The sequence below is a fragment of the Lissotriton helveticus genome, chromosome 8, assembly GCF_964261635.1.
Source record: "Lissotriton helveticus chromosome 8, aLisHel1.1, whole genome shotgun sequence".
NCBI lineage: Eukaryota > Metazoa > Chordata > Amphibia > Caudata > Salamandridae > Lissotriton > Lissotriton helveticus.
Window position 1 is genome coordinate 1,244,001,942 of NC_136069.1, and position 27,128 is coordinate 1,244,029,069.

At 48.9% G+C, this 27,128-nt stretch overlaps 1 protein-coding gene across 1 annotated transcript in view; it reads right to left on the reverse strand.

Moving 5' to 3' along the window:
- Positions 1-27,128, reverse strand: part of TUBGCP5 (tubulin gamma complex component 5) — a 463,823-nt gene that overhangs the window by 126,480 nt on the left and 310,215 nt on the right. Inside the window, exon 15 of the mRNA XM_078658229.1 lies at positions 14,235-14,423. Coding sequence (XP_078514355.1) covers positions 14,235-14,423 — 189 coding nt within the window. The remainder of the gene's footprint in view (positions 1-14,234; positions 14,424-27,128) is intronic.

Here is a 27,128-nt window from a genome sequence, read left to right on the forward strand (position 1 = left end):
CACACAATGGAACAGAATCAGCCTCTGGACCACCACAACCCCCACTATGCCTACAAATCGAGGAGGTGGGAAAATAGATGGAGGAGGCAAAGCACGGAGGAAGGAAGGATTAGATAAGGAGGGCAGGACAGGGGGGATATATGGTTAACAGGGGCACTCAAAACATTGGTTACAATTTCAGGGGGGGGGGGGGGGCACGTTTTCCCCAACAAGACCTCGATGGTAGAAAAATTGGAAGCAGCACACAATTCAAAATGTGATAGTCTTTCCTCAATATCAGTCAGTCTATCAAAAATCGGGGATATTGATGATAATACAAGTTCCTCTACTTTGAGCAACATTGCCTTGTGCACTTCGGAACGGAGGGCCCCCAGTGAATCAATATTCAAGACGGCAGGAGTGAAAGAAACGGGCGGAGAGTGAGGGCGAGGGGGCAGCTACCCCACCATTCTTATTAAGCTTTTGCATTTTGGGTTTTTTCTGTCTTTGGGGGCCACCTCCACTCTTCCTCTTTACAGCCGGCTCCGGGGTTAGGACCGTGGCCTGGGTTGGTGGTTTAAGCGCTGATCTAGTGGCAATACGAGGAAGAGTACCCCGGGACACTTCCTCTTGTGCCACCTCCTCAGATACAGGGCTGGTTGTATCCTCCAATACTGATGTTACTTCCTGGGGCACTGGTAGGGATTGAGTATCGCCTGTTAGAGGGTCAGGGGATGCAGACACAATGGCCGGGGGGACGTTCCAGGGAGCATGCGGATGTCAGACCACCAAATGATGATCGTTTAGTATGCAGGAAATCTAAGTAGAGACGGCGCTCTGTCAGAGCAATCTCATGCGCTAAAACTGAGCTGGTTCTAATTAGAAACTGATCCAATGTCCCAGCAACAATTCCCCCAGCCGCTCTACTTTTGCTCTCCTGAGAAGTCATTTTGGCAAAGAAAGGAAAATTCGCAGTTCAGAGGTCGAGCAAAGATTGTAACCAAACTTACACAGTTAGAATCGTACAACGTACGCCAACTAACCTGGGTAGCCACAGTGGCTAGAGGGGGGGCCCGGCCCGGCCTTCTCCGGTCTCCAAAGGGCCCGCGCTTGTCCCTGGCTTTGCCCGGTGCGCGCCCGCGTGCGTTCCGCGAAGCGGATGTGGCAATGTACTAATTAGCTGACTCTGCGGGGTAAAGCCGGCACAGGTGCGGGCGATACACTGGATCCCTGGGACTTGCAGTCCCTCTGCTGACAGCACCCTCTTCAACTCAGGCGCAGCGGCTCCTCTCCAACATACAATTCTAGCTCAGACAGACCTGAGCCAAAGACGGATTTACCGGCCACCGGCTAAGCCATAGGGAGGCGAGGGCAGAGCAATGAGCCTTTTGTTGTTTCTTGTAGTATCTTTTTATACCCTCAAACCCACAAAACCTTTCAATTCCTGTCCTATAACGCCTCGACTCCTCACTGCTCTGGACTGCTCCTCTACAAGCCAATACAGTCTGCATCAGTCAGCTTTCCAATCTGCAGTGCTGCTGCTACTACCTGAGCTGCCAGTGATCACAATTGTGCATCAGAAACCCTTCGTGTCTACCCCTGCACCGGGTCCACACCGTTTTTGCCCCGAGCCCGCTGGTGCTCCGCTGCCGGCTACTATCAGCAATCAACAGTCAGCTCCTTCCCACGGAGGGGCGCCTTGCCAGGCTCTTTGCGATGGTTTTCAGCTGTTTCAGCGATTACACGCAGCAGTTACATGCTGTGTTTTCACTCAAGTGATATGGGTGATGTAGGAGGGAGCAATGGGCTACAGGAGCCAAGCAAAGCCACACAGAGCCGAGAGTTAGCTAAGCGGATTCACACAGCGGTTACACACAGCTGTTGTCAATAGGGAGCAACAGGGAGGAGATGGTGAGCGAGCAAAAGTGTCAGCGATAACTACCTGCTCTAGCTCAAGCTCCCTGCTGCTCTGTCCCCATCTCTAAAGCTCGTGAACTCCTCCTCTAATCCCTGCCACTTGCGCTCGACCACGCTTTCTTAGAATCAGAGCGCTGCTCGACCGGAAATTTCCTCAGCGCGGTGGGCGCTGCCTCGACTAGAGTACCGCAACCCCACAGGCCGTCCACCGCCGTCAACAACAGTCCCTGCGAGCAACCCTTTCAGCGGAGCAGGCAGGCGGGCAATCCCGAGCAGCGAGGCTTACAGCGGAACGGGAAAGCAGGCGGTCCTGAGCAGCGAGGCTTTCTTTTCAATTTCCTACCCAGAGGGTTAGTCGGAAAACTATTCGGATAAATCTTAATTGTCAAGGATTGGACATATTGGCACTCTGCTGTAGGGTGCTTAGTTAGAAGTTCTGGTCACCCGAGGCCATTCTGTATCGCATAGCCACAGGTCGGCTGACTGGTGGGCATAAACATGACGTACACTATGCAGTTATAAGGGTATCATGAAATGACAATAACAGCTCAGATGAAGAAGGGCCTGGTTGATGATGCTTAGTCAATACATTTCTGCAAGTCCACGTACAATGAATTCTTAGTATAAAGAGTGAGGAGCAAGCAGTCGCCTTCCTCATCATCATCAGTGTCCTGAAAGACACTGGGTGCTTCTTGCACTGGATACGAATCGGAACCAAAAGTAGTGTGGATTCTCTTCAGGTACTGATGTTAAGGCAGAGGTACTGGATTAGAATCTGGCTGTATGCTATTGTAATTTTATAGCACAACACAGGCCTTGATCAGGCTGACATTGGATTAGGGTCAGAGATCGGAGTTAGGACTGTATCATCAATCGGGACTGGTGGAGTCAGTGTCAGTGCAGATACAGAGCACTGGCGAAGAAGTTAGCATTGGTCCCAGACATCCAACTGGAAACCCTAGTGGCTCTGTAGGACCCAAAGGCATGCCAAAGGGAATCAAAAGCACACCAAAGATCTGCAGCATGACCTTTTTAAACAGCACTGTTGCAGCGGAGTCGGCAACCGCCCTGACAATTTGCTGCTCACCTGGAGCAATTGTGTGACGGGCTAAAATTTAAGAGAATTTGAAGGAGATTGATCTGTACACCGATGCCGTTACACCTTCTCTCTAGACTTTGAGCGGCAGGATGGATTTAAGTCCATTAGCCCCAAGTAAGTCCCAATCTGTGTTACTGATATGTCTTAATTGTCTCATTTTGTGTGACCCCTTAGTAATTGAAGTTCTCTTACTCTTGAGGGGAGACCTAACTTGATAAGTTTGAGTTGACACACTGTCCCTAAGAAATCCAGTCCGGATCTTCCGAACACCAAACTGCAGGAGTGTTACTCTTGTTTCTCACACCCTTTTCCTTGTAATGTGGGTCTTTATTACCATCTTGACCTGATTCAAGGAGGTAAGTTCACCCTTCAGGGTAGGTGGAAGGATTGGCCTTGACTTTCTCAAGTTCATAGTACTGAGTAGGTGACAACATTTGATTGTGGAGTAATACTTGTCTCTAGTGTAGGTTAACATATGTGCTTCTATAAGCTCAGGATGGCACCACCAAGATGAATTTGCATGGTTCTTCCTTCATTTAGCAGAGAACTCTGGGCACATTAAAAAAAAAAATCAGTTTGAGCTGCCTACAGTCTATCTCTCAAGCATATTCCAGGACGATGATGTGCAGTATGACCTAGTGCCACAGAATTGTGTGCTTCTTTTTGCTAAACATATATATATACATATATACATATACATATATATATTTTGTGTACTTAAATAGATATACTATTACAACCAGTGATTACACAGGAACATCTCAGGCAACTTGCACACATTTAAAAAAAAAAATCTTTTTATTAACAAAACAACAAAGAAAGACATCAGGTGGCACTAGCAGCTCTCACGTTTGTCATAGTTACATTCCATACTTCAAAATAATAAATACAAACTATTCATAAGGGATTACGGGGACTCATGCGCCTCAACTTCTTCCAGACATATCGGGGGCGTACAGATATCTCCACGGTATCGATTCCAATCCTCCCAGACCTTCCCCCATTTTTCGGGACAACCCCTGGCAACGTAGACTGACCTCTCTCTGAACATACACCAGTCCAAGTCTTCCACCCACTTCTCAACCCAGGGTGGCTGACTAGCTCCCCACAGCTGAGCAATGTTACGCTTGGCTACCATACATGCCAACGCTACCCATTGTCTCCCATACACACTCAGATCCGTGGGTTCTCAAATGTTTAAAATACACCTGCGGGCCTCCGGCCATATCTCCACTCCCAGGACGTCTCGCAGCGCATCATGGATCTTTACCCAATATTCCTGTACCTCCGTACAGTGCCACAATATATGCATGAAAGTTCCAAGCTCTCCGCACCCCCTCCGACACTCCCCACTCTCCCCATTCGAACCAGACGAGGCCCCGTGACATATGACCTGTGGAGAATCTTTAGTTGCACTAGTCCGAGCCTCATCTGATTAGCCACCACCCGTGGAGAGGAGACCGCCTCCTGCCAATCCTCGTCATCCAGCTCCACCCGATCTGCACTCCATTGTGTCCTAATAAGTACCAGCGGGTCCTCCATATTATTAATGAGTTTTTTATATATTAATGAGATGGTCTTCTCTGGGAGGTGACCGTCTAACACTCGGTCTTCAAGGGGGGGGGGGGGGGGGGAGCGTCAGGGAGCGTTGTGCCTCTGGGGATGTGCGTAAGCAGAGCATGCCTAATCTGGATGCAACAGTAGTGTTCATTGTCATGAAGGTGGTATTGTTGCTTGACGGAATTAACTGGGTGAACTGTGTCCTTCCCTCAAACATCTTTGATCTGCGTGATCCCAATCAGATCGCATTTGTCAAATCCCTTGGACTTCCATAAACTTCCCAGCTTCTTCGAGCTCCATAATGGGGTGGCCAGAGTTAGTTTCCCCTCCCACTTGAGGTGCCTATTGGCCGCGTGCCACACCTGCCCTGCGTGTGGCGTTGGTCCCGCAAGGGGAAACCGGCTAGGTCTTGCATATAGTGCCCTTGTGAAGTCACCCCCCGGCACATGCCAGCGGTCCATAGCGTACACGGGTCCCCGGGGGGCCCGTATATAGCATGATTTACCGCCGCCAACTGGGAGGCCCAATAATATTTCCGTAGATCCGGCAATCCTATCCCCCCGTCATACCAGGGGAGAGTGAGCTTATAAAAAGGTATGCGGGGCTTACTGTCCCAAAGAAGCTGTCTCTGGAGGGCCTCTATTTCCCTGAGGTAGGATGCCATTACAGGGTCCATTGTGTTCTGGAGTGCGTATATGAATCGGGGAAGGGCCATCATCTTGAAAAGCACTGCTCTACCCAAAAGGGAGAGCGGAAGTGCCTTCCATCGCGCCACGTCCCCCTTAAATCGAGTCAGAGGGGGGGGGCCCGAGTTGTTAGCAGTGCAGTCAGCGAGGGGCAGCCCGGTCTTTCTACATTCCCGTGGGCGCTGAAGAGCTGCTGATTCCAGGCGCTGTGAGGAGGCGGAGCAAGCGGTGTAGCGACAGTATCCAACTACGCTGACCAGAAGGCTCAGCGCTACGCCTGCAAGTGCCGCCCCGCCCCCTGGTCACCACGCCCCCGCCCGCAACGCCCCGGAATTAAGGACTGGCACTCGCGTAGCGGGACGCCGAGCGAAGCCCGGGCTAAGGGCGGGCAGTCTGTGGCAGTCAGGGGCTGTCTGAGGCTGGGCTGGGCCACCCCTCTTTCACTTCGCGCTCAACGTCCAGGATCTCGGAGTCTACCTGTGGGCCACGAGGCCAATATGTCAACCCGCTCTGGCAAATCTTTGAGGGGCGGGGGAGAAAGTACCACGGGGAGCACCATGATTGGCACAATGGATACATTTATCACTAGGGTGGCGGCAGTCATCGAAAAGGAGATCGCAATGACGGAACGTCGTCTCTCACAAGACTCCTTTCCCTCCAAACGCTCTTCCTTGGGAGCTGTTGCACACGCCCTGTCCCCAACTCCTACCCGCCCTACCCCTCTCCTGCCTGTAATTCTGTCCGAAGAGCCAGACATAGTAGTTATAGAGGCAGGTATAGATAGGATAGAAAACTTGATAATCAATCCTGATCCCCCCACCCCTAGCCAGGTTGGTGCAGAGCTCATCCCTGTCCCATCTATACCTTCCTCTTCTGGTCATAAGTCCCAACCCTATCCTGAGGCTCCTACACTAGGCCAAAAACCGCTATCTCAGACGCAAACGAGCCGGGCACACAAGAAAAGGAAGAGGGCAACTAGCAACCGGAAGGGAAGATACTCCACGCTTTACAAGCGTCCAAGGGCTCAGCTTCAAAAGGGTTCCACGCATTTAGAATCTGGTGGGCCTGAATCATCTGGGAGTTCTACCTTACCATTGCCAGCCGCTGAAACCCCATTGTCTCATTACCCAGCCCCAGGAGTACCCATACCCTCAAATGTGGGTGTCTCCCTGGAGCCCCTCGAGAAATTGGTTAAGTCTTTGCTGGTACCGCTCGTGGATCAAGTTAAGAGTCTGGGGGAAAGGTTGGATAGATTTGAACAGACCACCAGAGATAATTTTTTCTCCCTGAAGACCCTGTTTAAACTCCAGCCGAGGCTTAGGGAGGATGACGCAGATGGGAAAGTAGGGAAAGGGGATCTTGTGGGTCCATCACAGGGTCTCCAATCGGCACTGCCTGCTCGGGTCCAAACGACTGGGAGTGTCACAACATCAGCTCCCCCAGCTGGCGCTGAGCAGGTAAAGACGATTCCTACTACTCATATCGTCCAAGTGCACGCTAGTCCCCCTACAGTAGTGAAATCATCCAGGCCTACCCCTACCCAAGAGAAGCTGCAAAAAGGAGGGGCTGGTCCTAACCTCAAACCCGCGATCGCTCCATCCACCAAAAATAGTGGGGTATCAACTACCTTAAAAGCTAACCTGCCTACCTGTCCACCTAAAAATTCCACCCTAGCGGCCATCCCACCAAAGGTGATACGCAAATGCCCCCCAGTTAATCTTCCCCCAGAGTGCCAACCTTATGTTGTTGTCCTAATAAAGGTTCCCCCCCTGAAGGACACCCAGCAGGAAACCAACCAGGCACTGAAGAATAAGGTCATCCACTGGCTAAAATCTAACAAACCCCTTCCATTGGGCGTGGATGGTCTGATTCTTGGTGTACGCAGGGTGGGTTGGATTGGGCAGGGCAAAAAACAATTTGAGGGGGATTGTGTGGTGGTCAACTTCCAAGACATAAGAGCTGCCAACTCTATATGCAGTCTAGGGCGAGCCTCGGCTGTCCCCGGTGTCGAAGTAGTGGACTTAACATTCTTCTACCCGCGGCCGGCTCCGAACCCCCTAGTTATCCATCCCGTGTTCCCACCCCAAAATAATGCTTATGGCCATCGGCACCCAGCCTCAACTGTAGCGCAGATGCACACAGCCTTCCCAACATCGAGCTGGGGTACCTGGGGCTTTTGACTCTGTGATCCCCTTGAGGAGGCTCGGGTGGTTTGGCAATCTAATGCCCAGCCCACCCCTATTGCCAAAGATAATGCTCTTCTGAACTTACCAGAAGAACAGGTTGTCTTTGAGATCACAGGAGACCCAAGAGAGGGGAGGGTGCCACGTGAGCCTACGGATGCTTGCGCTACTATGGGTGCTGTGGAATTCCCTGGTCCAGTCGAGACCTGTAGCATTGCGGCTGTGGCGGACCCACTAATTAGGGTTCTCAGCTGGAATGTTGCCGGCCTAGACAGGAAGCTGGCCCTGCCCGACTGGAACTCGCTTGTGGAGCAATACTCCATATGCCTGTTCCAGGAAACCTGGAGCATAGAGCCCCTACACAAGGCAGGGTATTCTACTCACTTCTCACCAGCTGTTTACTCAGAAACTGGCAGGGGTCGCCCTTCGGGTGGCCTCCTCATCTGGGTGGCTTCAGCACTCAATTGCAGGGTGGAGGAGTATGATACTAAATGCCCGGACCTCCTCAACATCACCTTGAAAAACTCTAAGGGACGAGTTATCTTAAATATCTTCAATATTTATGCTCGAGGTACGAAGGGGGGAAGAGAATCTCCAACTTTAGCCTGCCTGGAAGCTTTGCTTCGATCTTCACCACACAAGCACTGTACTTTGGTTGCGGGTGATTTTAACTGCACCTTTGAGCCCCTTAGCCCTGAGGTAACACAAGACCAAGAGGAAAATGACACTAGGTGGGGGATACCTGCCCTAGAACTTAGCCCAATTAAAAAATGGTCAGAAGTGGTACTCCAGATCAACTCTCTAACAATGGAGTTTGATCTGAGGGCCGCCAACGGTAGGACTGGTTCTGACAAAACGGGAGCCCATACATACAACAGGCCTGGGCATACATCAAGAATAGATTATTTTCTTCTTGACGTAAACCTTTGGAGTATGGTAAAAGATATGATAATTATACCCTCCGTCGAGAGTGATCACAACCTCCTCTCGCTCACACTGTCCCATGGGTGGCTAACTGGCATAGGGAGTGGACCCGCTTGTACCCCCGCCCCGGATGTGACATCGGTCTCCAACTGCATGCGACGGCTAAAGTGGGTTAAGTTATCGCTTTCAGTGGAGAAAACTTCCACTATAAGGCAACTCCTAGAGGCAGCTAACCTTGACTCCTCTGAGGATGGATTGCTGGGGGTGACTGTTAGGTTCCGGAGCCTAACTAAGGCCATTAGCGATCTTTTTGTTGTCCCAGTTAGAGCCAATAGGAGGAAACTCTGTCCATTGGCCAGGCAGGGCTGGTTCAACCGCAAGTGCAGGGAGGCCAAGACACTGCTCGTCGAAGCAGTCAAATCCAAATCACACACTAGGACCAGGGAGGCAAGAAGGTATTACTCTCTCTGCCAAAAAAATGCAAAGAAGGAGTGGGAGGACAATTATTGGCAGGACCTCTTGGCTGCTAGTCGAGGGAGAGACGCCAAAGGGTTTTGGGACTTAGTGGGCAGTAGAAACCGTCCTGTTGATACACTGAGGCCTTGTACCATTACTGCCCAGACGTGGTTTAACCACTTCACGACGCTTTATTCTGCTGTTGAAGGTTCACTCAATGATCCTTTCATCCTTCCGCCATATACCTTGGATAGAGATATGGACTTGTTTTCTGCACAGGAGGTCACGAACATGATTAAATCCTTGACGCCTCTAAAAGCTGCTGGCCCGGATGGGTTGCCAGGGGACCTTCTTCGAGCCTATCCAAGCGAATGGGGGGTATTGATTTCGACCCTTCTCAACGCCATTATGGAGGGAGGTTCTGTGCCTGAGTCTTGGAAAGGGGCAGAGGTAGTTCCAATTTTTAAAAAGGGTTGTCGGGACCTACCAGGGAACTACAGGCCTATAAGCCTCATAGACTCGACGCAGAAGGTGGCGGGGAAAGCAATCCTGGGGAGGATCCTCCAATGGGTGGATGACAACCACATACTATCTGATATGCAAGCTGGGTTTCGCTCAGGAACAGGAACCATCGAGCAAGCGTTTAGGCTCCTGTTACTTTACTGGAAGGTGGTGGAGCTAGGCAAAGGCAGTCTTTACTTGGCCTTTATAGATCTGAAGACTGCCTTTGACCTGGTTCCTAGGGAGGAACTCTGGAGGGTGTTGTATGGTCTAGGGATGCCCCCCTACATTCTAAACCTCCTCATTAAACTGCATAATACCAACTATGCACAGGTTAGATGGGGGCTGAATGGGGAAAAGACCGACAAGATTAGGGTTGAGAAGGGTGTCCGGCAGGGCTGTGTTCTGGCCCCCACCCTATTTTCTCTCTACGTAAATGGGGTGGTGGAGCACTTGCTTAGTGAGCCAGCAGATGCCCCCAGAATGGGTGGCGTAAAAATTCCCACATTGTTGTTCGCCGATGACACCCTTCTCATTTCGAAAACTCCCCAAGGCCTCCAGAAGCTCCTGAACCGTTTCCAGGATTTTTGTACTACCAGAGGACGTGTAATCAATGTGGACAAAACTAAGTATTTAATCATGCACCCTCCACGCAAAATTGGCCGCCCCCGATCTTGAATTCTATCCCCATTGAAAGAGTGGCAGAATTTGACTATCTGGGAATTCGTCTGAGTGTTGCCATGAGCTGGACTGCCCATATCAACAAAATGACAGTTGGCCACAAAAGGGTGGGGGGGGGGGGCCCTCCTGAAGGAGTACAGTAATTCATCAAAACATTGTGTAGCTCCGATAATAGACATCTATAAAGCCCGAGCAGTATCCGCATCACTCTATGGAGCGGAACTATGGGGTCTAGGCAACATGGAGTCTCTGACCAAGGCAGAGAATAAGTTTATCAAGGACCTCCTTGCCATTCCGATGAGCACCCCGACAGTCCCGGTGCTAATGGATGCTGGTTGCAAATCAATTAAGGACCATGCCCGTCTCCGTCCTTTACTGCTTTGGGCTCGCTTGTGGAGGGTCCCCGAGTTAAAATCTTATGCAGATGGGCTGGCTGAGGTTATGTGTTTAGACGGCTGGCAGAAGATCAAATGGCTTAGGGATATCAAACACCTGCTAGGGGACCTAGGATTGGGGTCCTGCTGGCTCGACCGCTCTGCTCCCCCAAAGGAGTCCCTAAAAAAACTGTATTGGGAATGGGTTTCTGCCAAGCTCCTCAACAATCAGCGCCATTGCAAGGCAACTGCAGCTTATTTGGAAATCAAAGACACTGTTGCCTTCGAGCCCTACTTGGACATTATTACCCTTGCCATGGACCGGGCTCTTTATATTAAATTTCGACTAGGGTCTCTACCCCTTGCTGATCTTCGCTCAAGGTGGAATATGTCTCAGCAGGCATCATGCTATTGTGCCTCTTGTCCCGATAAACCTGAAACTGTGGCACATTTCCTCTTTGAATGCCCGGACTATGTGCGCCCCAGATCACGCTGGCTTAAACCATTATGTAGAGAATTGGGCACTCGACAGTATTTGGTGGCCCTTCGGATTTTATTAACTGACACATCCCCTCCCATTGTCTGTGCTGTGTCTAAATTTTTAAAATAGGCCTGGTTGATTCGACTAAAAAGACTTTCTATATCAATTTAATCCATTTTTAATTAATTTATTCTGATTAACTGCTGTTTTTATTTTCATATTTTAAATGTTAAGTCTTTTTACGATGTGCTGTTTTTATATTTTTTGTAATGCTTTTATGATATATGCATATCGAAATAAAGCAATCAACCAACCAGCATACCTTAACTTCGGGTCAAGCGTGACATAGATACCAAGGTATCTAAACCCTATCGGTTCAATTTGCATCAGGCAGGTCAGCGGGATTGCCGGCAGATCACCTCTAAGGACAAAGAGCACTGATTTCGACCAGTTGATTGCAAAATCGGAGTGCCTCCCGAATATAGCAAGCACATCCAGAAAAAAACATCAAGGATCCCCTTGGATTGGTAAGGTAAAGCAGGATATCATCAGCGTATAATGAGATTTTGTCCTCCCATTCCAACGTCCACCGCAATCCTCGGATCGATCTGTCCCACCGAACCCACGCCGCCAAGGGCTCTAAAGCCAGAGCAAACAGGGAGCGGGGACAAGGGACATCCCTGTCTCGTGCCCCTACCAAGGAGAAAGTCGGCGGACTTTCGATTATTTACCACCACTCTGGCTAGGGGATTAGCATACAACAGACACACCCAGTTAATGAACTCCGGTCCAAAGCCCATCTTCCCCAATACTGCAAACAGGTAAGACTACTCCACCCTATCAAATGCCATGGTGGCGTCTAGTGACACCAGTGCCGCCAGCTCCTGGATCATTGGGGTCCTGCCCAATATCCTGTGTAACCTGCGCAGGTTAAAACTTGCGCATATTTAGAAACCTTGGGGTATATATATATTGTGCAGTAAACAAAATGCACAGAGTTTGCATTTGGGTTGATGGAAGTGTGGCCCTGTACCTCCTTGGGTTGTAATTTAATTTAGTGTGGTCATGTTGTCCCATCTTTACTAGGACCTAATACTTTATGACTCATGTAAGAAAGTCTTTTATGGACAGCCTGACTTCCCTGAGCTAAGAGAGATTTAGAAGATGCTCAGCCTACTGCGGGGACCAGTGGTCGCGAAAGTATTCCTTCTATATTACATTTAATCATCTATCATTAGGAAACAGAAAATACTCTTGGTCTTGAACTCATATGTCTTGTAACTTGAAGATATTGTTCTTAACTTTCCAGCTTTTAAGTGATTAATTTGTTGCCTTTGTCCCCAAACACAGGTGTCCGAAAGGTTTGGGACTTATTTCCACTGGACGTTCAGCTTTGCATCTATTGTTTGTATTCTTTGTAGAGCTTTGTACTTCAGCACTCCGATGTTGGGTTGAATCTGAATTGATGTTACCAATATCCTGCTTTCCCAAGATGGACAGACCTTCATTTCTGATGTTAATATCTTAACACTCGGGAAGAGCATTTGAATGTCAGAATTTGTTAAATTCACTGAATATTCACTACATCTTACACAATTACAACTGCCTATTTATCCATTCACATTGTATTCACTAAGATCGATAAAATATGTCCTGTCCTGCAGTATGCCAAACCATATTGCAACTGTAATTTCTTGTATTGGTGACAAAACAAATTGATTTACAGCTCCATATTATGACATTGCCATTTGTAGAAAGCATCAGCTGAGGTCATAAAGGTTTAACTAGTTTCTTATTTACCCCTTCATCAGGACATACAAAAGTCTTGGCGCTGGCTAAAACATTATACTACACTTCAATCCAATGCAGCTTCAGATAATGTGTATACCTCCCTTTAGCTGAAATTTCTCCCACTGAGTAGGGATTGCCTCATTGGCTAGTATTCCTTCTTGAAGTAGAAGCATGGGTCTTCATTTGATATAAATTGTTAACGTTTTTAGGCATTAATGTCCCAGTAATTTATTGGTATTTATGCATATGCTTCTTTCTTTTTATTACAGTGCAATTCTCGAGTGATTCTTTCATAATCCTGTGGCGTGGGCAGCTCAAGTAAAAAAAAATTTCAACAAGCTAATACCAATAAACTATATGGGAGCATCACCATAAAACAGAGCACAAATGATTAAACTTCAGGCTGGCCATGCTCATTTGTGTTGCATTAGGTCTCCCTTTATTCTTTTTCTACAGGACAGGAAATGTAATATTGCACAGTGCATCCTCAGAATTTTGTTGACCCTCACTGGAATCCCAGGTGTAAGGTGCTGTGATGGAGGTGAGTGACCATGGGAGGTGTATTAAAGGAGTGCCTGGTTTCAGAAACCGGTCACAAAAGGAATGCACCATGTCCTTTAACTGGTACTTGCTATGTGGGTCGGTCTTCGAAAGGCTGGAAATGTCGCCTGATGAAAGACCACCACAAGCAGCCCTCTGTTGTTATGGTTCACTCTTATGTGTGATGTAATTACAGCTGTGTTTAACTTGGTTGTTCAGAAACCCACTCCCCCACACTCTCGGCCATTCACCCATTCAAAACTAAGAATAAGGTCTCTTTCAGACCTTACTGCACTTATTACAGTTAAAATATTCTCTACTGCATTGGTAAAATGTAATCAAAACCATGTCAGAAGGTCACTGAACAACGTCCCACTATATGGTCATCAGGATCTACTCTTTGGGCACCATACCCGAACCATGACCCCTTGCACTGTGGTATTTCGCCTTCTGAGTTTCTCAAGGCTGCTGCCTCAGGGAAATGCTGGCGAGATGTTACATGCCTCTGTCGCGTAAACATTCAGGTCTAATTCTTGATAGAAGCAGGTATGGCGGGGTACACTTCTGACTGAGTCCTCACCTGATAAGACAGGCCAGAAACCATTGGGAAGAGATCTGTTTAATAACAGCAAAATCCTGAATTGGAAACCAGGGCTCTGATGATTCCATGGTCCCCTCCTTAAGCTCAACATGCAATAGATATTTTGAGCTACTGAAGCCGCTCTGGAGAGTGGAACTCAAGGTCACTTCCACAGTGGACAGAATGCGAGCCATGTAATGAAGCTGAGAGACTGCATATAGTGCACGGCTAAAGTAAAGCTAAATGAGTGTACAGAAGCATTGCAGGTTGATTGACTACTGAAGATTTCCAGTCTGATGACTAGAAATAAACCAGGCATGTGATTCTACTAACGATTCAGTCTACTGTGCAAACATGCAGCATACATTAATATGTTAAATTTCTTTGAAGTTTACTTACCACTTCAGTACTTCTAACTAACAATTAAAAGCATGTCAAACAATAAAAGAATCAATAATTTTTAGCTGAACATTCACTCTTACCGATAATCTTTTTTCAATGTCTCCATAAGCTTTCCACAGCACTCCAAATATTGCTTGTCAATGTGGGGATACAAGCATGATCTCAAAGTCAATTCAAAGGTTTGGCACGTAACAGACTCTGAGGATCTATCAACACATATATCATTGCATGTAAACTTCTCAAGGAAATCACTTTGTTCCAAATACAATCTATAAAAAGAAAGAACATCTGTGAATTTCTTCGCAATCTCTTTCTGCAGATATCCAGGCATCACACTTTTTTTCAAAACCTATCCTCAAACAATAGATCCAAATCCCACATAATGATTAGTGGAAGCTACCGTTCTGTGTTTATCCTGAACCTTATAGTGACATTTAATACAAATGACGTTGATATTATTAACCCTGTGGTGGGCCTAGTAGATGGGAAATGGCCAAGTGACAAAATTTAAATAGAAGCAACTGGTGCCAAAGAAAGAACTTTAAGATAAAAATAACACATGACTAAATGAGTGCTAAAAACTAGGCCTGGGTGTTAAACTCTGCTCCATTCGTGGAGTTTTGCACTCCGCAGAGCTCGTGGAGTGGAAAAAACTCTGCTTCGCTTAGAGCTAGTACAGAGAGGTACAAAATGGTTTCTTTGGAATCAAGAAATGAGGAGACAAGGGAATGATTATTACAAATATGAGCAGGATTTTTAGGATGATTGTAACTGATTATATTAAAACAGCGTAAAAAGTTTCACAACAACAAGGAAAACCACAACATTATGTGGAAGTATAGATGATGCTTAAGCAGTAAAAAACAAAAGTAACATTATTTGGATTTAATGCATAAGCGAGAAAGCACGATTGTCTCTTTGGTGGACTTCTAATGAGAAGGCTGTGATTAAGTAACCAAAGCATCTGAAACAAAAAGGATTCTGTGAGTACAATTTAAGTTAAGAAGAAGTATGTATTGCAGAATTCAGTGAAAACGCATGTGCCAAATCACAACCAAACTGTGCGTTAGGCAGCATTTTTGTGTTAACTTTGATTTATTGAGTTTTGGACAATAAAGAAAACACAGTAGAAGCATCTTGTAATTCTGTATAGGTATGGGGCCCACCACCCACCCTGCCCGCCCACTGAGCAGCTTGGTAGAGGGTTGGTAAAGAATGCCTTGCAGCAAATGTCCAGGATTGCCCGACAGGAACTCCAAATATAAACTCATTTTGACTAAAGAAACTAAGATCCCCCCCCCCCCATCCCCTCCCGGAACCAGTGTCTGAGATATTCCAAGTGTGGGCAGAGCACGCTGTGGATTGGATACGCCTATTCCCCAGTGGTATCATCTGACGGTGAAGAGTCTGTAAGTCTCAGGAGGCGGAGATATTTCGGGCACGTGACTTCATTGAATTCTGTCGCCAATATTGCAAGCATCGGCAGCCAAGTAGTAGCAAAAGAGGACAGAGATTGGGTGCCCACTATATACCACAATCTGTGGAGCCACCCTGTGTGAGTTGGACGAGTCTGTGTACCCCAGAGCGACAAAATATGTTGCACTGCCGCTCTCATTGCTAGTCCCATCTGTTTTCCTCTGACTGATTTCATAGGGAAAGTAAGTTTATTGGGTAGACCCAAGAGTGTGTATGCTGGGAATCTAGGGATTTCCGCGTCGAAGTGTTTGTCGATTTCGTTGAGAGCCTCTGTCCAGTACCCCTCCACCTCCCGGTAACCCCATAGCAGGTGAGTCAGTGTTCCCTCTTCGTCACATCCCCTTCAGCAGGTAGGGCAACGGTCAGGATTACACCTGTTCAGGTGGACCGGTGTTAAGTACCAATAGGTTGCTACTTTAACCGCTGCTTCCCTACTCGCTGTATTCCTAGCGGTGTGGTTTTCCCTGTAGTACATGGCCTGCCACTCCTCATCAGAGAGAACTCTGCCCAGTTCTCCCTTCCAGCGTTTCTGACCGGCTGAGTGCTGTTTAGGGGTCGGCGGTTAGAGCATCCGGTAGAGCTCAGAGATCAGCTTCTTATCTGTTTCTTTAGTGACTAGCCATTTTTCGTAAGCTGTAATTTTCCTACCTACAAGTGGGCGTACCTCCTGGTGCCTCAGCCAATGTCTGAGTTGGAAGTATTGGTATCTGCTCGGTTGGGGAGATCATAGAACTGCGTTAGGTCTGAGAGTTGAAGAAAACCATCGAGATTGAATAAGTGGCCTTCGGATTTGCACGCCGAGTCGCGCCATTGTGAGAATGCTAGTCTGTCCATCCCGGGTTCAAATTCCGGGTTGTCGAGCAAAGGTGTCAGCGGGGAGGGAAACGAGGTGAGCCCCCCCTCCTACACGCGACTGCTTCCCAAACCCTCATAGTCAGGCGGGTTATAGGGGATCTAGTAAGATATTTCGGCCTGTCCGTTCGCCTCAGGAAGGGTATCCTCCAGAGAGCAGTCTGCACCATCGCTCGGTCCTGAAAGAGCCATCTCTATTCCGATTCAGGTCGGCGCCATTCCGCTAAGTACCGGAGTTGGGCTGCCTGATAGTATTGTAGTAGGTTACGGATCCCTAGTCCCCTTCATCTGGAGGCCGATGAGACAAATCCCTACGCATCTGCGGCCTCTTCCCTACCCATATGAATTGTTGGATGGTATCTTGTAGCCTTCGGAGTGTTCCTAGGGATGGTCCAACGGGAATGGTTTGGAAGACGTATAGAATTTGAGGTAATATGGACATCTTTATCACCGCAATGCGGCCCAGAAGTGACAACGGATGCTGTCGCCATCGTCGCAGAACCCCTTGGATTTGAGAAGTGAGTTTCGCGTAATTCAAGTAAACCGTCTGCTCTGTGGACGGGGTTAAAGTTATTCCTAAGTATGGGATCGACGTGTACGCTCTAAGGTCCCCATATTCTGGAGGTAAAGTTGCTGGCATGGGGTCATTGCTCCCCAGGGGAAGAAGCATGGCTCACCCAGTATTTACTTTAAAGCCCGACACTCACCGAAGGCCTCTAACACACGCAGGAAAGCTGCCACTGACCGTTTAGGTGTGTCCAGCACCGCCAGGATGTCTCCGCGTACAGACTGATAGTGTGGTGCTCCCCTCCAAAGGGAACCCCCACAATGTCTGGGTTATCCCGGATTCTCTGGGCAAGGGGTTCTATGTATGCGAAGAGGAGGGGCGACAGTGGGCACCCCTGCCTCGTACCCCGCCGGATGTCGAATGGGCGTGAGTTTGTACCGTTCACTCTGATTGAAGCCTTTGGCTTGTCGTAGAATCTCGCGACCCAGGCCCTGAAGCGTTCCTCTATGCCACAGTGTGCCAGCGTCTTGTCTAGGATCCCCCAATCTACCCCAATCTACCCTGTCGAACGCCTTTTCGGCATCGATCGACAGTAGCATGGCGTCCAGCTGGTTGTAGTGTGCCTTGTCGATTAGATGCATGAGGCGTTTGGTGTTGTCGCTGCATTGGCGGTTCGGGATAAAGCCGGATTGATCAGGCTCTATGATGCCAGGCAGCCGTGGACCCAGTCTGGAAGCGAGGAACCCCGTATAAAGTTTTAGGTCTAGGTTGAGTAGGGAGATAGGTCTGTAAACGGAGCATTGAATAACATCTTTCCCCGGTTTATGCATATCCGGTGGTATTGAGCCCGGCACCTGGAAAGAATTGAAGAGTCTGGTTAAATTCGGAGCTAAGGGCGGGCAGAATGATTTGTAGAAACCCGCAGAGAAGCTGTCTGGCCCTGGGGATTTCAAGGGTTTGAGCCGGGAGATCGCTCTGATCACCTCCTCGATCCTAATGGGTGCGTCTAGAGCTGCTGCCCCAGAGGTATTGAGGGCCGTGGTCGCCACCTGAGGTAGGCCTCGACGGCAGTGTCAATGGTCGGGTCTCTGCTATAGAGGGAGGAATAGAAATCTCTAAATGTTTCTGCTATCTGGTCATCGGTCACTACTGCCTCGCCCAGGGTATCGCTGATAGCAGTGACCTTGGCTTGCTGGTGAGGTAGGCCTCGCCGGCAGTGTCAATGGTCGGGTCTTTGCTATAGAGGGAGGCGTAGAAATCCCTAAATGTTTCTGCTATCTGGTCGTCGTCACTACTGCCTCGCCCCGGGTATCGCTGATAGCAGTGACCTTGGCTTGCTGGTGAGGTAGACCTCGCCGGCAGTCTCTGCTATAGAGGGAGGCTTAGAAATCCCTAAATGTTTCTGCTATCTGGTCGTCAGTCACTACTGCCTCGCCCCGGGTATCGCTGATAGCCGTGACCTTGGCTTGCTGGATACGAGCTCTAAGTTTGCTCACGAGGAGGTGCCCCGTTTTGTTTCCTCCTACATAATAGGTTTGCTTGAGCGGCAGGGCTGCGTACTCCGCTCGGTCCAGATCTAGGCCTGCGAGTTGAGCTCTGGCTGCCTTCAGTTGACGCCATATACTGGGGCTCCCGTGCTGCCATGTACTCTTTCAAGTTCCGTGACTTTGGCCGTGAGTAGTTCTCTCTTTTCTTTCCGCTCCCTAGTTTCCACTGCAGAGAGCGCTATCAGTTCCCCTCTCACAACCGCTTTAAGAGCCCCCCAGCCTCCACTTTCCTTTAGCATTGTAGGTGAGGGGACTGTCAGAGAGATTGACACAGCATTGTGCTCGGAGAGTGCAGCAGGGACTATGTCTACCTCATCTACTAGTGTGTAAAGTTCTGAGGAACTAATACAATGATCTAACCTGGCGTATGTATGATGTACGTGCGAGTAAAATGAGTAGTGTGTGCTCTTGAGATGGGCCTCCCGCCAGACATCCAGGAGCCCTCGCTGACTCAGCCAGGTCCTCCCCTCTGGTGAGATCGCCCCTGTTGAGCCGTAGCGGTGGCCCGATCAGTCCAGTTCTGAGTTCATAACGAGGTGGAGGTCCCCGCCAATGAGAACATATTTATCCTGAGTTTGTAAGACTTCAGACAGTGCACTCTTAAGAAACGGTTCCGGACCTTTATTAGGAACATAGAGAGACCCTACAACCAGAGTCATGCGTCCCACCTTGACAGTATGTGCCAGTAGTCTGCCCTTAATCTCCGCCACCTTATCCCCCACTGTACCCTGGAAGTGTTTAGCAACCAGTATGGCGACCCCCGCCCTCTTATCCGTAGTGGAGGAACAGTATTGATGAGGAAAGGCACGGGATCGCATCCTGTGTCAATCTCTAGACAGCAAATGTGTTTCCTGTAAGAGACATATGGAGGCCCCGGAGTTCTCTAGGTAGGACAGGATGGCTCTACGCTTGATGGGGTTGCTGAGCCCCTTGACATTGAGGGTAACAACCTTCAAGGTAGGTCTCGACATAGTGTCAGGATGGGGTGGAACAGCATTGCCCTGGGTTTTCCGCCGCTACGAGATGCCCTACTGGGGCCCCCCCTGATGACACCGGTTCCTCCCCCCTCCCCTCCCCCATCCCTACCTCAACCATTCCCCGTCCACCCCCGAGCCCTTCCAACCCCCCTCCCTAACCCCAACAAAACATCCCCAACAAACCATCATTGTCCAGCGCCTGCCTTCCAAAAGTGCCGGCACTTGGGAAAAAGAAAGAGTGAAGGGTCCACATGTAGCCTGGTCGACCCTGGGTCCCCCCCCTCCCCCGGGTCAGCCATATTGCTATGAAATCCTTGTTTGAGTCTGCACATTCACTCAGGAACTGAAATGTCTCGCTTCACCTCTTCCAGGGCCGATGCCCTCTCCTGGGATAACGCCACTGAGTCTGGCTTCATGTCGGGTTTGGGAGAACGTCTGAATCCCACTGTCTGCCAACCATTTCCCGATTGGCTGTTGCAATGGGGTAGTGGAAGACTCCTGGATGCGACCCGCTAAGCCCAGAAGTTCACAGGTGAAAATTAGGCGGAAGGGATGGCCCCACGAGTACGGCACCCCTTTATCTTTTAAATAGGATGTCACTTCCTTAAAGGCTTTTCTCTTTTGCAATGTTATGGAGGCTAGATCTTGATACAAAGCTACGGGATGATCTTGGTACTTGATAGGTTGTTTCTTCCAGGCCTCCCGCAGGATACGTTCTTTCAGCACAAAGTCCGGCAGAAATGCTAGAATGTCCGGTGGTGGGTCCGGTTCCCGCCTCCCCAACCCCATTCAATGCGCACTGTCTATGCGGATCTCGAAATCCGAAGCCTCATCAAGGGTGTCTCTGAAGAGGCACTCGAGGTAGCCCGCCACATCCGACCCCTCCTCCCGCAACGGAACCCCTCTGATGCGGACGTTTGTTGCATCAAGACCTATTTTCCAGATCCTCGGCGTGTGCTTGAAGGTCCACCGGTTGGTCCTTTAGGCGGATGATTTTTTGTTGCAAGGACTCAATTTCTTCGATTTTGGAGTGATCACAATCCTCAATAGCTGCAACCATCTCCCCCAGTTCATCAAGATCTCAGTGGATTTCTCTAACTTCGCCTGCCACCTCCTGCTTTAGTGACTGGAAATCTTTGCAGAGTGTATTGAAAAGCGTTTCCAGAAACTCCCTGGTGATGGGCGTGTCCTTAGGTGACTGGTCCGGTTGGGGCTGAGAAGCCGGCTGGGACTGGCCCCCCTTGTCCACTGTTGTAGGGGATTTGGTGAGCATTTCCTTGAGAGTTCTCTCCCCTTTCAGGCTCATGCCAACCATTTTTTTGTCCCACCGAGGCCCTAATGAATAAATGAATGAATGAAACTAGGTCTTATAAAGCGGGGACTTAGCCCAAGGGCGTCAAGGCGCTAAAACAGACTATGCATGGAGAAGGCAGAGAGCGTTAAGCTGCGGACCGAGTAAAGAGCCATGTCTTCAGAGCTTTACGAAACAGTAAATGAGAGTGAAGACCGGAAAGATCATAAGGAAGGGAGTTCCAAAGTTTGGCAGCAATCGTAGAAAAGGCACGGCCTCCCCACCTAACCTTGTTGAACCTTGGCACAGTAAACAAGTTCTTATAAGTCGACCTCAGATTCCTAGAGGGATTGTAACGATGTACAAGTGTCTTGATACCCTCTGGACCAGTACCAGAAAAAGCCTTATGAACTAAGCATAAGGTTTTAAAAAGAATCCTGCGGTCAATGGGAAGCAATGTAATGCCCTGAGAGAGGAAGAGATGGAATTAAATTTGGGCAGGTTCATTACAAGCCTGGCCCCAGCGATCTGTACTAGCTGAAGCCGTTGAATCAGACCTCTGTTAATGCCCAAATAAAGGGCATTACAATAATCTAGTCTGGATGTCACAAGTGAGGCCACAGCCTGTTTACGGGAGTCCAATGAAAGATAAGGTGAGATTTTCTTTAAAGTTCTGATAATCCCGAAACAGGTGGAAACTGTCCTACTCGCCTGCCTACTCATGGTAAGAAAATTGTCCACCAGGATGCCAAGGTTTTTTCCAAATAAGACAGGGCAGGGACAGGCGCCCAAAGAATCTGGCCACCAATCGCTGGACCAGATATCCAATCTACTGCCAAAAATCAACACCCCAGTCTTCTCCCCATTTAATTTAAGAAAGTTTGAACTCATCCACGAGGCAACTGCTTCCATGCAGAGCCTGAAATTAGAAGCCGCATTTCTGATATTATGGGTAATGGACACCATAATTTGCGTATCATCTGCATAGGATAAAACTTCCATCCCAAACAATCTTATAACTTTGGCGAGTGGGGCCACATAAATGTTAAAAAGCGTCGGACTCAGGGAGGAGCCGTGAGGGACGCCACACACCATAGTTTTGGGGGCAGAGAAAAAAGGCCCAAGGTTCACATCTGAGTCCGATCATTCAGAAAGGAAGCAAATAGACCTAGAGCTGAACACCCGATCCCTATCTCCATGAGGCGCTCTACTAGCCTCACAGGGGACAGGGTATCAAAAGCTGCTGTGAGGTCGAGAAGAATCAGCAGGGTAGTAGGACCTGCATCCACCTGCATACGGATATTATTGAAAACTACCATAAGGGTCGTTTCCGTGCTATGCAGGCTTCTAAAGCCGTGTTGTGAGTCGTCCAGCAATTGATGGTCACTGAGATAAGAAGAAAGATGAGAATTGAGATGCCTTTCAAGAATCTTAGTCGGAACCGGGAGCAACGAAATCGGACGATAATTCTTAAGTTCCACAGGATCAAGGGAAGGCTTCTTCAGCAAAGGCTTTACCACTGACGTCTTCCAGGACAAATGATACTGTCCCTCAGAGATAGCCACATTCAAAACAGCAGTGAGATATGGAATAATTACATCTCAACAGCGTTTTAATATCTTAAGGGGACATGGATCTAGCGGAGAACCCGACTTCAAGCAATCTGCCGTGTCCTCATACGCTAGTAATGGAAAAGTGAGGAGCGCGGGGAGAGTCTCAGAGGTAGCCAGTTCCTCCACAACTGTGATAAAATACGTGGGCTGTCCTACATTGGCAACTTCGAGAGCCAGATATATATCTCTAATCTTGGAGGTGAAGAAATCTGAAATCTTGTCACAAAATAACTGTGAGAAGTCAACAATATGAGTTGTTGTCGGAACAGTGAGGGACTTAATGACCTTAAACAGTTCCCTGGAGGATTTAGACGAATCCATCATCTTGGAATAATAAACCTTTTTCTTCCGTAATAGTTTACTTGTAATATTTCAGAGAAATCTTATGGAGTTCCCTGTCTGCAGGATCTAACTTTGAACGCCATAACCTTTCTTGTCTACGGCAAATTAATCTCAGTTTTCTAAGTTTCTCCAAGAACCAAGGAGCGGAAGGTTTTAGTCTCGCAGAATAGTGCTTCCTAACTGGCGCCAGGTTGTCCAAAGCATTTGACAGTTTTTGCGACAACTCCATAGCATAGTTATACAGCTACGGTCTCTTCTTTCCACCCAATGTTTGTGCTCTGAAGTATTTCTCCAGGGTAAACCACGGCGTAAGTAAAAAGCAGGGGTGTGGAATTTAATAAAATATCTACATGTCCATGGGGCAGGTTGCTTCATAAATCTACTTGACCTGTAAAAAAATCCACATGTCCCTTTGGTTCCATGTAGTGCAGCGACAAATGATGGCATTATATAAGAGCTCTGATATAGTCTCTCTTGATTACACCAGGGCTCCTACCATAGTAGTGTTTGAATACTTGCAGTCCCCTTATGTTGCCACGTTTCCACAGATCTACATACTGGGGCTGAAGGTAGTGGTAAGCAATAGTTCCAGGGTTAGAAAGCCCTTTTGAGTCTGTGCAAACCTACTAAAGTGCATGTTTTGGGTGCCCTTTTGAGACTTTCTTTAATAATAGGGCCCCTAATTTGGTCTGGTGTTGACCATGACCTTTTGCGTTTATTAAAAGTCTGTCTATTTCTCTGTATTTGCTGGCTTCACTGTGAGTGACAGCATTCTGCTTTTTCAGATGGAGCATATCAGCACACAAAGTAATTTTGTTCAGTGCGAGTAACTACTGTGGCAGTGTGTGCTTTTTGAGACCAAAAACAATTTTTGCTTTTGCCAATGTTTGTTATAATGGTGAGGGCCCGGCAGCTCCCACACCAATAAAGGTTTACAAAAACCATGCCAAAACAAGTCACACATTGACAAAACTAAAAAGCTGCCCACCAATTTCAGACCTACTGGCTTTGCCAATGCTTGTTTATTTTTGTTTCCCATAATCTTATTGGAACAGGTTACACTGATTCTCCATTATGAATATTGTTGGGAAATATTAGCATGCATCAAAAACATGTTACTAAATGATTCTGCAAAGAAATGGTACCAGAGATTTTTCAGTAGTTTAGCGAAAGTTATTTTTCCCTGCTTTCATTTTTTTTATGAACATTTTATTTTGAAAGCAAAGTATCATCAATCTTGCTTTCAAGCTTCTTCAAATATTTGCATCAAATCAGAGAGCATTCTGGGAGGATTATACATAGCCTAATATTGCTAAACCTTAAAAATGTGTGAGCACGTTTTTATACTGAAAGCACTGTCAGTAGTGCAGTTAGTGCTTACAAGATTTACTTTGAAAGCTCACCCTAATAATAAAGGTTTTCAATTAATGAATCATAAATACAAGTTTGAATAGCATAACAATATGAACAAAAAGATTACCTTAACTGCAGACTGTGCCCTTCCCTGATCCATAATATGGTACTGCAAACTGGCAGCTAAAGGGTTTGCGCTGCAGGGGCGGGCCTACTTGTCCCAAGGACAAAGTACACATGAAAACTTGTTGCCCTTGGCCCCTAACAATATGTCCTGGGCGTCGGGCTATAGGAATTCCACATCCCTGAAGAATGTACCGCAAAATGATCCAACCATGTCAAGGGAACAGGGTCTCCCGCAAAGACACGAGGGTCATTAGTAAAAATACCATCAAGGGTGTGACCCGCAACGTGAGTGGGACTCCTGACCAATTGAGGGCAACTCCAGCCATTAAAAATTTCAATGAGGGATTCAGTGTCCCTGCAGAGAGAGTTATCCAAATGAAAATTAAAATCACCAAGGAAAGTAAAATTCAATCTATCTAAAAAAGGATCCACAAGGCTACAAAATTTCTGGCCAAAGGTCGTCCTGGATCCCGGGGGCCTATAGCAAAGAACACCAGAGAAACTTTCTGTTGGAAGGGAATTAATAAAAAAATAAAAAGCTTCAAAGGGGTCCGAAGGAGCGAAAAGCAGCTGTGTGTGGCAGACCAAACAGTCCTTATAAAGGACAGCCAGGCCTCCGCCCCGCCGGCCAGTCCTGTCACATCTGGCAAGATGATAGCCAGCCGGAATAGCCTCAACAAGATCTGACCCTGAGGAGTCCGAGGCCCAGGTTTCAGTAATAAAGACCCAATCTGGGTTCCTGAGGGACACAAAGTCTTCAAATGCAACTCTATTCCCAATCAAGGATCTAGTGTTAATAAGATAGCTCGACATAGTGAAATCCAGGCTTTGAGAATGCGGAGGAGGCGGCGCCATAACTACATTATTGACCACCACATTGCACTGAGTGTAGATAAAACACTTTCTGTCCACTAACAACTCAGGGTCAATAATATGGAGGCAGAGAGCCCTTACCGGGCATAGGTCCAGAAGTTCCTCTCTTGAATATTTTAAGGATCCCAGATGGAGTGTGAAGGGAACAGCATCTCTGGCCCCTGGCGCGGACGGGCTTGCCTGTGGCGTGCTGTGGGCGCGCCCGCTGCGCGCTCGATTCTGCATCCAGAATTCTGCATCCAGTTTTAAAGGGTGGGAGGCGAATAGAGCACCAACCTCTACTGGACCGGAAGTTGCCTCCCTCCACACAATCGGGACCAAGGAACCCGAGGAGGAACGGGGAGAACAACAGGTACAGTACAAAGGCTAACATGCTAATACTCTCTGTCGCAAGGGTGTCTCGTCTTGTTGTCTCGCTTCAGGAGCACCGTCCGACGGTTTCGGTTGTCCTTTCGTGCAGCTGGGCACTTGCTGTCCCTTCGTCCAAGCCCCGACCTGCGTGCGGGCACTGTCGACCTTCGGTTAACCGGCACCGCTCTCCCTCTGACCGCAGAGCTCGTCTGCCTGATCCTGCTGATCCTTTAGCTTTGTACACAGGTTAGCCACTGTCCCTGCTCACGAAGTAAGCGGGAGGGCGCCCGCTCTCTGCTGTGTGGGAGCAAAGTGTGGGAAGCGGGCAAAGGTGTAGGGTTTGCTGTTGGGCCTGTTGTCAACTCCCTGAGCACGGGGGCCCCGGCCTCTAGAACCCCTGGTGCCTGGAAAGGAGGTCGGCTGACTGATCCTTCTGGTGCAACTGCGCTGTCTAGGATTGGGGGCACTCGCCCCCTTCCGTGTGGGCGCCTTGCGTGTAAAGCGGGTAAAAGTATTGGGTTTGGTGGTGGTTCTTCTGCTGACCCCGAAGCTCGGGCCTCTACCTCTGAGGCTCCTGCCACCTGTAAAAGAGGCTCTGCGCCCCAAATGACGTGGGCTCTCTCGGGGCGTCGGGCTGCCAATCCCGCAGAGGTCTCTGTCTAGGGTCTTCGCTCCCGCACTATCTTTCTGCCGGTGTTGTGTTGCACTCCGGGCCGCTCACCACCGTCCCGCGGCTTCTTTGAGCTCTCGCCTTCTTCAGCTGCCGATGTGGTACCTGCACTTGCCCCCACAGGCGGTCGCCAATATCTGCTCCTCACCTCTGCGCCTGGGGGCGCTCACCGGGAACGGGCATCAGAGTCCCCCTCATCAAACCCAGTAGAGGTGGCAGCCGGATTGTAGGTCCAGCCGCCACGGCCTCGATTTTCGTGCCTTCCACAGCGGGGCCCTCTGCTAGCCCCAGCCACCGGCGTTTCGCTCAGCCCACTGCCTCACGCTCCGACGCTGCTGCTGCTCGCAATCGGAACCTCTGGGGTGACAAACGGCAGGAGCTTCCGTGGCCCTAAGGGCCTACCTCTAGGCTCAGTCGTGCCTTTCTCAGTGCCCGTGCTGCTCAATGTGGTTCCTGCACTTGCCCCCGCAGGCGTTCGCCAATATCAACTCCTCACCTCTGCGCCTGGCGGAGCTCACCAGGGTCAGGCGCCAGAGTCCCTCTCAGCAGACCCAGTTGAGGTGGTAGCCGGATTCGTTCCTGTAAGCCCAGCCGCCCGGCCTCGATTTTTGCACCTTCCGCAGCGGGGCACTCTGCCAGCCCCAGCCACTGGTGTCTCGCTCCACCCACTGCCTCTTGCTCCGACGCTGCTGCCACTCGCAATCGGAACCTCTGGGCTAATGATCGGTAGCCGGCGAGGAGCTTCCACAGCCCGAGAAGCCTCCTGCTGGGCTCAGTCGTGCCTTCCTTAGTGTCCGTACTGCTCTGCCACCATTTCACGGCTGCGGACCGCTGTGTTGATCTTACTGGTGCTTCTCACCGCCCCAGACTGCACACCAGTGTGGATCCCCGTCTCTCCGCAGCTCCTCGCCAAGTTCCACGCACAACCGGGGATATTATGCTGAGAAACGTAATTTAAAATCCTACAGGCAGAGAGTGTACAGACTTCCAGCACA